Here is a 13,532-nt window from a genome sequence, read left to right as displayed (position 1 = left end):
GTACTTATCAGTGAAAGTCATGCATGTAACAGGACTTGACTGTTTATAAAAAAATCAGAGGAAAGGAGGCAAAACCATCGAGTTATGCTTAAGCCTTAACCCTCCCTCATACTACCTCCTAAACCATACAAGCAGCTCCATGATTTAATCTTGACAGCTAGACTCCTTTGCTATTCATTATCTTCAGTCTAAACCTTACTTTCTTGTCATCTCCATCCTTCAGTGGAAGCTACTCAATTGTGCCTTTATGCCTGTTCCTTTATTTTCCAGAGGAGTAGGCTTCCGATCACTCCAAGCACTGCAAATTGCTCCTTTCAATATATTAAAGCAAGGACATTGGAAAAATTACAGAGAAACCCCAAAATGTTAACCTGACATTTTCTATAAGACCTTTCCTACCATAAAAGAAAGCTTATATTAAATGCAAGAAAAGCATTCTGTTACCTAATATCCACCACCCCCAAAGTATTTAGTTTTCAAGCAAACATACACGAGTGACATCATTTGCAGTAACACCATCTTTCATGTAGAACTGGTTCATAACAACTGGGTCAAGCTCACTCATCAGAATTTCCAGTGTCTGATCAGGCTGATTGGATATCCGACTCTCTGGGAAATCCAGGGTGTACAGGTACCTACGTATGATATAAAGCACTTGTGTAATAGGTATTAACAGCACCAAGTTTACTCTAAGCCCCCGAAGATTTCAGTCTTGTCATACATACCAGCAATCAGAATTCATACGTCCCATGCAATAAGCTGCTCCATCTAGTAAAGACAAAAAGGCTCCAGTTAACATACCACAGCTGATCCCTTACGTAAGAGATTTGCCTCATTTCATATCTAAAGGAAGTTCAAGTCTTTCACAGGACACTAAGAGGTTCACTGATACAGCTAGCACTTGTACCAAATAAGCAGACATTTAACTTCGGGAGCATAAAGCCAACAGCCAGAAAAACAGGCTCCCTCAGGTTGCCTGAGCACCCCCAATTCAGAGCCTACTAGCAGGAAATTCATACTATAGCTTTAGCTACACACTGATAGATGCTCAAGACTGCTAGGGTTTCTGCTTTTAAAACACTCAGTTTTAAAGTACTAGTTTCCACATTCCCTCAAAAAAAACTTTTCTGCCAATAGTTAATATTTAAGATTACTCTTGTAGGCTTTAGATTTTATTAAATGTTTGAATTCCATCTTTAGTGCAGTGATTCTTTAGAGCAAAGCTTACATTTTTCTTCAGTGCATTGGTTACCTTACATTACTACTCTGCCTTTGTGATGAGGCTTTTAGGGTCAGCATGAGCTGGATTCTGCAGGCTTATTCACTATACTCCCTTTAGAAGCCTGAACATAGTCTGTTAAAATAAGGTGCTAGATGTCAAGCTTAGTATGATTTAAAGTTCAATCTTGGCAAGTGAGCATCAAAGAGTTACGTATAGCTTTTTATTTTTGTGCAGTTGAACCTCGTGCAAGGTCTGCTAAATCAATGGCCTCACAAGTCTCTGTATTGTGCTGCTTCTCCCTTCATATCAACACTTTACACAAGCTATGCAACTTTGCTTAAGTTTTATAAACTTACTTGGGAAAATTTCGTTAAGAAATTCTACTTCTTCCTGGAAATTCCTATGTGGGTACTCCTGGTGGGAAGGCTTCATGAAATTCTTACGTGAATAAAAGAAGCTCTGAAAAAGTAAAGATGCATTTTAGATACTAAGTATATCTGTCCACCTAGAAATCTAAAAACAATTTGGAGAATTTAACATAAGCTTTCACAGGACATGAGTTTTCATTGTCAAAAATGCTGCTACCTGTATATAAGACTTCTATTTCAGAGATATACGGTTATTCCTAGTTTGATTAGTAAGCTACAAGAGACAGCTTACGTCCAAATTTGTTTTCCACAAGAAGAAATCCATGCCCATGTTTGTCAGTGCTAAAATCATTCAAGTCTTTCATGCTCAAGTAACCTTAACTCAACACAGCAGCATTCATAATGTACCATCCTTTAATAGGCAAATAGAGAGATAAATCCCCTAGCAGAGCAGTCAATCATACACAGCCTGTTACAGGAACCATACACAAATGGCAAAAGTTTCAGAATATTTAAGTGAATATGAAATAATAAAAAGCATTTTGTACATTCCAAAGGAGATGCATTTTTAGGACCTCACCTGAATTGAGTCAAACCCACTGTACTCCCTAGCAAGCTCCAACAGGGGAACCAGTGCTTGCAGTAAGAGGGTGGTACCACACGTCTTCAAAATGAAACGTCTCTTGGAGACAAACATGCTACTCTCACTGTAAAAGATGCAAGAAGAACGTGTTAGGCACTCTATTAAAACAAACCAGGAGAGAATGGTTAGATCTTGGTTCTCATCCCAACCAAATGCACTACTGCAAGTGAACATTCAGCATATAATGCATAAACACAATGGGAAATGGGTCAAATTTATTAATTTTCACAAGCATGAGATCTATTATGATTTCCTAAAACTACCTGCTCTAGCTGCGTTATCAGTTACCACACTACAGAAAAATCTGTATTCAATCTACCCAAGAAACACACAGGTGCTGTGAAGTGGGTACACAGAAAGCATGAAATTCTTAACCCAGCTGCAGAACAGGGTCAGACCTGAAAGCTGACTTTCTCAGCTGAAATAAGGCCTTTGAGAAAGTCAACTCAGAGAAGGCAAAGTCCTGATCAGAACTTAGTATGTCTGGCTGCATCTTCTAAGAAAACTAACTACTAGAAAGTGGTAAATCAGCACCTATCCATGGGAAGAGGAAATCACAGAGTATAACCACAGCTCCATCATATGCCTTACGCATAGGATAAAGTTCACATATAGTTGTGACTTACAGAAATCTACAGGCCCACTGAATTGGAGATAAGCACTGATGCTATATCCAGTATGCTGAAGTGTACAGCAAGTATTTTCTCACCAAGTAACTAGACAGTAGTAAAAGTCTAGATTAAATAGTTTTAACTTCGTTTGGAAGGCTGTTTAAGATTGCAAAGTAAAGGTTATATTTTATCCAAGTTAGTTGTTACGTTTTTTTCCCCTTTAGAATTTTGTTTTAAATATGAAGCTTGCAGAAACAAAACTTCAGCACAATTTTTGACTGGCTTGCTGTTAACCCAACCTTGCCCTCCAGGCAGTCTTTCCGAGTACAAAAGCTTCAGTTTTTGTAATCTGAAGTAAAGCAGAGAACGTCAATATGTCTGTAAAGTTCATGCAGAAAAAGCATGAAAATATTTTGCAAGATGAAAAACACATGGCAAAAGTAGTATCCTTACGACCAACTGCTGCACAAGATCAGAATTCCAAGATTGCAGGAAAGCTACATTTTTTACAGATGTCCTTACCTCAGCTGTAGTAGTTGTTCCATTGATTGCATTATCTGGCCTTAAAGCCAATTTATTGATAGTTTTTGCTGATCTAAGAGTAATACTTAAATGTACTGTTCTGCTGAAGTAATTCTGTAACTTAAGACTCTTAACTGGGGAAGAATTATTTATCCCAGGACAAAAAAAAAATCAATGATCAGGTGCAGAAATACCTGCCTTTAATCCTGTTAAGGAAAGTAAAAGTACAAACACTAATTACTATGAAAACATTTCTGCTACAGAACACAAGCACAACAGCACTATGATTAGGAGGCCCTTGCAAGCTGTAGCTGTTAACAGCAGGATCTCAACCCAAGACTGGATTCTTGGCCAAACATATCCCATACAACAGCTTTAGGTGTTTTACCTCCAGGAATCTACAAGCCGCCGCCACTGGCTTACCTGAGTACATAAGCTTCCTGCTTGTCAGTTTTTGTCACACTTATGATCAAACAATGCACATTCTCCAGAAGTTTGTCCCACTCAATCCTGCAAAGAAATTACAGAAGAGCCCAAACAGGTTAAACTGAAGCTTTTTGGAACACTGGTTTTTAAAAAAAAGCATAGCTCAAACAGGATTATAGCTCTCATCCACGCCTTTCACGCTCTCAGATTTAGCAACTCAAGACTTCACATAGGAACTGCACATATCACAATACAGCAATATCCAATTCTGCTGCATGAGTGCAACTGTTAAACAGCAATGCCAAGCTTCTAACAAGACAAGTCAGGATAAACCTCATGTCCTACATTCTACGCATAGGAAAATAAAATTCACTATTATAGCAATGTATGCTTTAAATTGAATATCCACATTCTTTCCATTTCAGTAGCCATTGGTGGCTATTAATGCAATACAACAACATGTTAACATTAATAGGTTCTATCTGTACAGCTTCAAATGCACAATTTAATTGAAAATCAGCCCTAAGAACCAGTACATCTCAATGACCTGAACTCCTCTTTGATCAATCTGGATTATAGAATTCCTTCTACCTCTAGAAGACGTTGAATCTACACTGCTAGATTTCACTACGATAGTGTGTTTAACATTTCAATTACTTACTGTCATCATTCAGTCTACAAGGAATTCTACTAAGACACTGAAAATCAAAAGGCTTAAATTGAGAGAGAAAACTCCCAAGCGCTCATGAGAAGTGACAGACTTGCAAGAACATGTCATTTCAGTCTTGTCTACATAGATTAGTAGAGTCCAATATAGAAGTAAAGTTTGGTACAGAACAGGCAGGAACAGATACACCTTCCTGAAGTCAGAAAATTACAGGACTGTCTGTCAGCTTCCCGCTTCTCCTGTCTCTCCCTTCCCACAGCCTATCCCATCTGTGGGTTTGTGCTGGCTCTTGTGCTCAGACGTGTCATGAGCCAGGGAACTGACTAACCCAGCATAAAGCTAAACTACCCACCAGGTTACAGAGCTGAACCAACTGAGAACTGAAGACCCTTCTACCAGCAGCCAGAAGGTAGATGCCTCCTCACAGCTGGGAGACTGGAGGAAAATATGTTTTCTGGTCACCAGGCAAGCTCCTAGGTTGGCCCAAGCTGCTCACGTAACTGTCAGCCTAATCCTTCCTCAGGAGTCAGACCTTCTCACCCTTTGGCACTGCGAAAGCTCCGTAGCTGTACTTCAGGACAAAGCACTCACTGTTAGGTCTTTCAGCAGGATTCCTCCAGCAGCTACCAATCCCTCCCCATAGAAAACAAGCCTATTTACTGAAGTGAAACCTCAAGGCAAAGTTGAACTATTAGATGCTATCTCAGTTGTAATCCAGATGCACTTTGCTTTTATAAACACCCCAACAAAAATGCCTCTCATTTCTCCCTCACTTGAGAATGCTTCCTACAACTGAACTCCGTACCTTTGCTACTAACACTTGAGAATTTTTTCTCTTCTAAAGTCTGTATTAGACTAAACTGTTATACAAGTCAACCAGAACATACTTAACTTACAGACTCTCTATAGCCTCCTTTCAGATAAAAGTGAAGCTATTACATGAGTTTAAAAGAATTCTCTGCACCTTAAAATCCCTTGTGATTAAGTGCACATCTGATCCAGTTCATAAACTGATTTTTAGCCATCCAGATATTCAAAGTGAATTTCTCCCTACCATTCTAGTTAGTGAACCTTGATGAAACACTTTTCAGCAGCTAGAGACACATGAAAGTACAGCCCACTCAGACCTGCAGATCAAATTAACCAGCTTGTTTTTAATGCACGCACACATTCATTAGATCCTATGCTCTTGCTATGGGCTGTGCCCATTTCTTATACTCAAGTGTGTAAGAAAATACAACAGTCTGCTCATCTTTGAGCAACCTGGCAAATGCAAAGACTGAAATAGTTGATATTAAACTTGAAAAAAATTCCTAGACAACCAGGCAATTTTGGTGAGAAGAGGACTTTAGGATTTGGTTTTCTCTGGAAGCTACAGCATACCTGCATACATTTGCGAGCTTTAGTATCTTTCCTGTAACATCCTATTATCTTCTTGTGAACTGAACTAGGTGATGTGTTAGCTGTATTTGCTATCATGGAATAATCATCCAAAACATTTCAGCAGCACTCCTGTTGATATTCTATCTGCCACTAAAGAAATACTCAGCATCTAACACAGCATTTGGGAAAGCTGAGGCATAGCTCCCTCACCCTGCCTGATGCTGAGCTGCAGTAAACCTACAGGTACACTACCACAGATCTGATTTTGTACTAGTCTGAGCATTAATGATACGTAACTATCTCAGGCATTGCAAAAGCCTACGTCTCTGCCTTCACAGGCTTCTTACACCTGGTCAGTCAAAGCCCTAGCATTACGTAGGCAAACAAGTTTTCTAACTAGCAGTGTACTGCAGCACTGGACATTTCAGGAAAATGGCTTACCCAAGTTTCAATCATATTAGTGGAAGACGTAAAAATTCTGGTGTTCAAGAAGCCCAACAGTGATGGGATCAGTACAGCATACTACAATATTGCATGTTAAGTCCAAGGCAGAGCATGTCTACTTTCTGTTAGTTAGTACTGTAATTGATATTTAGGTTCTATTGCCGAAAACAACCGTTGCACAAGATGTTTGAATATTAAAGCTTTGCTCAACCCTTCACTAATCCAAGTACAGAAGCCATAGCTAAGCAAATGCTACGTGTTCATGCATTCATTTATGGGAATGAAGTTTGCGATTTGATCTGATAAGGGTTGCATTGAGAAAGAAAAAGCCTTCATATTGAGAAATACACAAGATACCAAGCTTGATCCAGAAACATACATAAAATACCGGGTTGCAGCAGCCAGGATGAGACTTGGCCACATTGCGGAGTTTTGTGGAGATACTGGCCTGTATCTATATGCATTTTGAAGCTAAGCACAGGAAAAAACTACCGAAAGGCCACTAACATGCTGTATTTGATCTCAATATAATCTATTTAAACAAGATGACCTTAGTATTTGACATTTTCCATTGTTTAAAGCAGAGCTAAAAAACATCTGGGACTGCTTTGTACCACTTAGAGTTTACTAAAATTCTAACTCTTGCATTTCTTCCTTCTGGTTAATCTGTAGAATTATTTAAGTATTTCAGGTTGGAGACATACCACCTTAAAACAGCAATTCAATATTACCAGTATATGTATTATAATTAATCCCATTTTATTTTGTCAAGCAGAAGAACCTCAAAGTTATTAACTGTGAAAGACCTAAGTACATTACATCCTATTTCATAATTAACTTTTACCTGTGAAGCAAAACTTCCAACTGAAAAAGAAGCAAGACTACTTTTCAATAAGATGCCGTCACAGGTTTCTGCTCCTCAAAATTCCCCCTTCAAGGGAACTGAGGATTGCATTACTATTTCCCACATTTTCTGTAGCCAGACATCACTGCGACAGCCCTGGACACTTGGTTTGGAGCCTGCTTCCCTATAACTGTGCTAAACATATGAGAACATGATGCCTGAGTATCATTGGCAGCTAAGTGACTTCTGTAGCAGACCTGCATCCACTGGAACTCCAAACTGACAAAGCACTACTCAGTCACAGAAACCTATTACCCCCTCCAAAGCTATAAAGTCCTCTTTCTCAAACATAAAATAATTGACACCCACTGAAATTCCACAGTTTCTCCAGTAGGCAAGCAATGTACTTCTTAAATGGTCACACCTGCCCAGAGAATATGAAATGAAACCAGAATACATGTGCTCAAGTGTGAACAACTGTCTGTACTTAAATGATAGCCAGCTACTTGTTCTATACTTGAATAGTAAACTATACTAAAAAGGAAAAAAAATCAGGTTTAGCAATCTACTCCTACACCTGTGTTGCAAAGCTTACTGTCTTATCAGTGGACTCATTGCCAGAATGCAAATAACTTCCTTTCAATCTTCCACCCAGGCATGTCAGCAAGGAAATCCTATCAGAACTCAAGGGTATTTTTAGTTTTAGGAGGTATATGCTTTAGTATGCAATGAAATGAATAGTCAGTGGTCCATCTCAGTAAAGCTCTAAACCATCATGTTTGCTCACAGCATTTCAGGCCAACTAGGAAGGGGGTACCAGCAATTTAACTGATCTGGAACCATCTCGAGCACTTGCTCTTCTAAACAGTCAACAGCCTCCACAAACATACCCCCCCCCCAGTCCAGTAAGAGTACCTAGGTACAACCTGCTAGTGCAACCCAGATAGCACTGGGAAAAAAAACTGTTCTGCAGCAAGGCAGGAATTCTAAGGAAAATGTCTACAAAACTTCCAATTAAAGTAAGACAACTCAATAGCCTGTAGTAAGCAAACAATCACCAATTTTTACCTTGTACTTTACTGTTCAGACCCTGTTTGGAGTCAAGCATTGAGCTGGAGGAACACCTTTCATTCCCTCACCTGTTCCCTGAGGATTTCTGGGAGCCAACAGATGCATTAGCTACCTCATTAACAGGCTACAGTTCAGGAAGCAAATTCCTACCAGTTTCAAGATCCAGAACAGTCAGAAGTGTAATGCCTTGTCTAACCCACCTGTGCACAGGAGCTATAGGTGAGGAGCACAGAAGCTGACTCAAGACCAGTGCCAGAGCTGCAATATTACTGATGAGGATTCTGAAACAGGCAGAAACAGTACAGGCCAACTACTCAAATCAAACTTTTTAAAACATCTCTTAGCAGCCGATATTTTTCCCCCCTGCAAACTGACAGATGTGAATTATGTGAGTTAATTTCCTATTGGAATTGTAATTTAGTTTATAAATTGTTCTTGAATATAGATTACCTTGAATCATGTATCCACCCTGAGTTTAGACACAAGGCAGTTGCAACTTGATAATTGTACTGCTGCAGTATCTGTGGAGCGCACAAAACCTACACACCCTGTATATGCTCTGCACACAGATGCACAGAAAGACCATCTGCATCTCCCTTATCTTAAGCCTAAGAAACTCTCCAGGGGCACGCACATGACCTCAAATTGAAGGCAAGCACCTGAATGGCAAACAACATCCACAGCACTAGCAATTCCGAGCAGCACTCCCCACCAGGTACTTTTTGCCTACAAGATCCTGAGCCAACTACTAAAGAGAATCCTATTGTTTTAAAGGCTGCGAAGTGCTACTCTCACAGGTCCTTTACTATCGTAGGACTCCATCCATTACATCCACAGATATCTGAGGGGCAGTCCTGTTCTGTCAAAGTAGGAAACTCACCTGACACACAAGATGTTTCAGGACACATAAGCCCCAGGTAGGCACCTCAGAACTTCAACTTAGGTCTTATAGGCAACTTTTGGGGCAAGTGTCAGTCTAACCTTCTCCAGAAGGAACGTGCTGTAAGACAACAAGTACTTGCCTCAAATCTTCCTGCTCTCCTGGCTGAGAAAACAGCCATTAGGAAAGCCATTTCAACATATGAGTAGCTACTCATCTTAACAGGATACTCTATGAAGTGTCACTAGGGGACCAGATCTTTGACAGGAAGTGACTAACCAAGTCCTTCAGAAGTTTCAGTGGTAAGGTAGGAAAACATCAAAAAGCCTTGATGCAAGTCATAACTTTCTGCAAGCAGTATCACAATTAGTAGTAGTACTGAATGTAAAGGGGCTCGTTTCTATCATTTGAGAGTTACAGGCAAACCTATTTTATCTGCAATTTTGAACTTGTCTGCAATAATCTGGTTTCTAAGAACATCAGTTTGATGAGGGAAAGACTGAATTCTTTGATAAAGTTCTCCGCATTATCTTTCAACTGCATGCAAGAGAGCTCAGAAAGAACCGTGACAGAGCCCTCATCACCTCCCCGCACTGCCCTCCGCAGGTGCCACCCAGTTCTGCACCGTTGAGAAGCTTGGCAGAGCACGAGCACGGCAGCACAGACTCACAGCCTCCTGGTGCCCCACTGCATGGAGAAACACGCAGAGAGCCCCACTACGGTCTGCAGGGCTGGGGGAAGAGGGAGGTACTATGGCACGACAGCAGTGAGCTGACTCAGGCTGCAGGGTGTTGTACAAATTTGGTTCAGATACTTGACTGTGCAGTTGCTTAGGAGTTCTCATCTGGCACAGGCTGAGAACCTCATAGTATCAGTGTCACTCCCTATTGCTCATTCCTGCATTGTTCTTTTTCCAGTTTCTTATCATGTGGCCACATAATACATGTGCAAAGAAACAAATGAAAAGTCCATAAATTATTTCAGAGTATCTTTCAGATTTGAACGCTTGAGACATGGGCTCCCAAATACTAGAATCATTAACCTATGGCTTCGAATGCCTGTACAATTAAGATCATAAGCCTTGAGATGAGGAAATGCAGAGCTGCTCAATCATCTGAAGGCATAAACTGCATTCTTTACTCTGGAGAGAGTGAAGGCGCTACTCAATCATCACAGAACTCCACTCACAGCGTGTTCGTCATGTTTCCAGCAAGCCCTCATTCTCATCCTTAGCTGAAGACTATTTTTAACAAGCATGCTTTACATAGCATAGTGAGAACACGCACTAAGTTAAAGCAAATGATTCTGAAACCACAAAAACGTTAACTTCATTCCACTTCTCGGTATGAGTGGGGTAGGCATCTTCAGATGCTGGCCATTATTTCAACCACAAGACATTTTTGCAGAACAGATCAGCAAACGAACCAAAAGCCCCCAAATCTCAACAAAGCCAAGCCCATAATTCATTTTGAGTTTTTACCTGGGGTTTTTACTGAAGGTACTAAAACAGAAAATTACAGGTCAATTTCTGAAACAATTTCTGAAACACCTCTATCCAAATTATTCTTCTGAAGACAGGCCTGCTCACAGGAGAAAGTTGTAAAGAATTTCTTAGTTAACCAGTGCTTGAACTTTTTTCCTTAATAGCTGGTAATATCCAGCAAAGACTTCAAACTATCTGATCTCTAACAAGCACACACAACATGGAAATTTTTGGCTTTGAACACCAGCTTAGTCATTCAGTAGATGAATGGCTAGCATTTCACTACTAAGCAGGTATTACTGTACAAAAGGCGAGCTCAACTGGTTTGCAACTTGACTCTAATTTAGCTATTGTTCTCAGTTTCAGCTTTGATTTCAAGTTCTGTTCAAAAAACTAGCTTATTCAATTGCCTTTATAGAATTAGCATAGTGGGGTATACTGTATTCAGAATCTTCTCATTTGCATCTATTAGCTGTAGTGAAATAATTTCCTTTTAACATTTTTCTAGAAGAGGATGTTTATGAAACTGCCTTTTATGCTAACAACACAGTATCACCATTACCCCTGAACACAGGTTAACAGCAGTTTTCAAACATGTCACACCCCCTACCCAAAAGATAGACGGCTTCAATCAACATCTTGTATTAAGACCCAATTAACGCAAACACCTTCAAAGCTTGCTCCCAGCTCTGAAACCGTGTTAAAGGCCATGTATTCAACAGTTAACAGTTTGTATCTGCCCTATTAAAACTTTACAGCCATATCTAAGCCTCATAAAGGAATTGAGGAAGTACCTGCCTTACAATTCCATTAAATTGTATTAAGCAATTTTAAAAATTCAGTTTGCTGGTTTAATGCGAGCCTCAGAACACAAACAGCCTAGAAAGTATGAATGCGTCAATGAGGAAAGCATTTGCAGAATGCCATCCCTAAACTAGAAGATGTGCATATTCCAACACCAGCACATGAATGCAAAGTCAAGCCTTGGAATCTTTCACATTTACAGAAATTAAACGTGACAGGAACCCTGAAGTGCCTACATAATATTTCAGATCAGCAGCACCCGTTTCAGCAAGAATTTGCTCTTCCAGGATTGCATGGACATCAACTATACAAATTCTAACCTTATAGTATCTGCAGTACCGCTATGTAGCAAAGAACTGTGTAACCACCTATATCTCATCATTGCCATGTTACAAACGTTAAGTCAAAGCGATCTGAACAGCTTTGCAAGTCAGAGTTACACGAGAACACCACACCGCAACAGGTCAGAGCTAAACACGTATCATGCACTGCTTTTGTCGTGGCAGAAATTAAGCTTCTACCTGTGAGCTAGTGACAGACATGCACAAGGCAGACGCTCATTATTTCAGGAAAGGCAGTTATCTGCTCACTGGTGATTCAGATCTTTGGGTAGCTAACTCTACCAGTACATTTACACAGGAAAGATGCTGAGAAATGCCAAGACAAAGCATGTGGAATTTGCCTTTTCCTAAGTATGTACCTTTGAATGGAGAAACGACTATGGCAGTACATACACCCAACGCATCACAACATCTCCTCCAAGCTCCCTGACCAGAGACCACCGGATCAGAGCCATATACACGTGCAAATCTGGACACACCGAAGACACCAGATCCTCCAGGCGCCAGCCTGGTAATGAACCACTGACAGGAGCGCAGCCTCCCAGCCGGTCCCGTCTGCCTAATGTGAGCAGGGCCGGGGGAGCAGGGCCGGGGGCTGCCCTCGGGCCCGCCTGGGGAACACGTGTGCAGCCGGGGCCGTGCGGGCCGCGGGCCTTTCTTCCTGCCTCGCTGGGTGGTAGCGAAAGAAGCGCCAGCACATTCTTCAGATGCCCATTGGGTGACAAGGCGGGGGCCCACCCCTCGGCGGCGCCCAGCTCTCATTGGCTTCAACTTGTCAATGAGGCGGGGGGGGGGGGGGGGGGGAGAGGGGAAAGGAGAGAGAGAAAAAAAAGGCAAAAAAAAAGCCAGGCGGCGCGGTCTGGGAGCAGCGCCAAGAAACTCACGTGTAAATCGCCGCTCCAGCCGCACTCCGGGGGGAGGAGGGGGCGATCCCCAACCCCCCCCCCCCAGTGCCGGCCGCAGGGGTGGGGTTCCCCCCTCCCGGTACCGCCGGTTTTGGGGGGGGGGGGGGGGGGGCTCTGTGGGGGCTCCTCGGGGTGTGGAGAGGGGGAGGACGGGGACCGGGCGGCGCCACATGTTGCCAGCAGGGACCGCACCGGGCCGCACGCGCTGGCGCCGCGGAATGGCGGCCTCCTGCCCTTCCTCAGAGGAGGAGGAGGAAGGAGGAGAACCCCGGGGGGGCTGCCCAAGGTGACCCCCGCTGTCACTGACTGGAAAACGGGGGGGCGCGGAGAGCCAGCTCCGCAGCCCTGAGGGCGCGAGCGCGGCCGTTGCGACCAACGGTCAACGGTTCCCCCCCACCCCCCCCACCCCTCCCCGCGCGCGCTCCCGGCGGCCGTTACCGGACCTGGGGATGGTGCGGAGGTCGCCGGACCCCTTGCTCTGGTGCGGCTCCTGCGGCGCGGGCTGCTGCCGGGCGAACCACACCTCCAGCAGCTTCTCGGTCCCTTCGAAGAAGTGTGCACCGTTCTCCTTCATGGTGAGACAACTCGGCAACCAACAACCACAGAAATTAACGGCCGCCCCGCCGCGGGTTTCACCTCCGGGGGGGATTTTTTTTCTTTTTTTTTTTTTAATATTAATTTAAAAAAAAAAAAGATGAAGGATTATTATTTTTTTTTTTTTTTAAACCACCCGGAGTGCGCGGCGGCGGCGTGAGCGTGCGTGCGGGGGTTACAGTCCGAGCGGGGCGCGGGCGATGCGGTGCGGTTCCTTGCAGTCCGTGCGTTCCCCTGTTACAGAGCAGAGCGGTGAGCGAGCGCTAGCTAATGTCGCCGGCCATACTGTGTAAGCGAGGGCTGAGCGCGCACTCCGCCGCTTTT

The 13,532-nt window shown here is 42.7% G+C and overlaps 1 protein-coding gene across 1 annotated transcript in view; it reads right to left on the bottom strand.

The window, feature by feature from the left end:
* The window catches only part of AMD1 (adenosylmethionine decarboxylase 1), a 16,991-nt gene extending 3,491 nt beyond the window's left edge, over window positions 1-13,500 (bottom strand). Inside the window, exons 1-6 of the mRNA XM_083830434.1 lie at window positions 13,058-13,500; window positions 3,790-3,876; window positions 2,171-2,297; window positions 1,579-1,681; window positions 726-768; window positions 491-635 (exon numbers count right to left, since the gene is read on the bottom strand). Coding sequence (XP_083686560.1) covers window positions 491-635; window positions 726-768; window positions 1,579-1,681; window positions 2,171-2,297; window positions 3,790-3,876; window positions 13,058-13,188 — 636 coding nt within the window. The 5' untranslated portion in view covers window positions 13,189-13,500. The remainder of the gene's footprint in view (window positions 1-490; window positions 636-725; window positions 769-1,578; window positions 1,682-2,170; window positions 2,298-3,789; window positions 3,877-13,057) is intronic.
* Between the last annotated feature and the right edge of the window lie 32 nt (window positions 13,501-13,532).

The sequence above is a fragment of the Anser anser genome, assembly GCF_964211835.1.
Source record: "Anser anser genome assembly, chromosome: 3".
Lineage (NCBI taxonomy): Eukaryota > Metazoa > Chordata > Aves > Anseriformes > Anatidae > Anser > Anser anser.
Note: the sequence above shows the minus strand (reverse complement) of the source record. Positions and strands in the feature narration are given on the sequence as shown.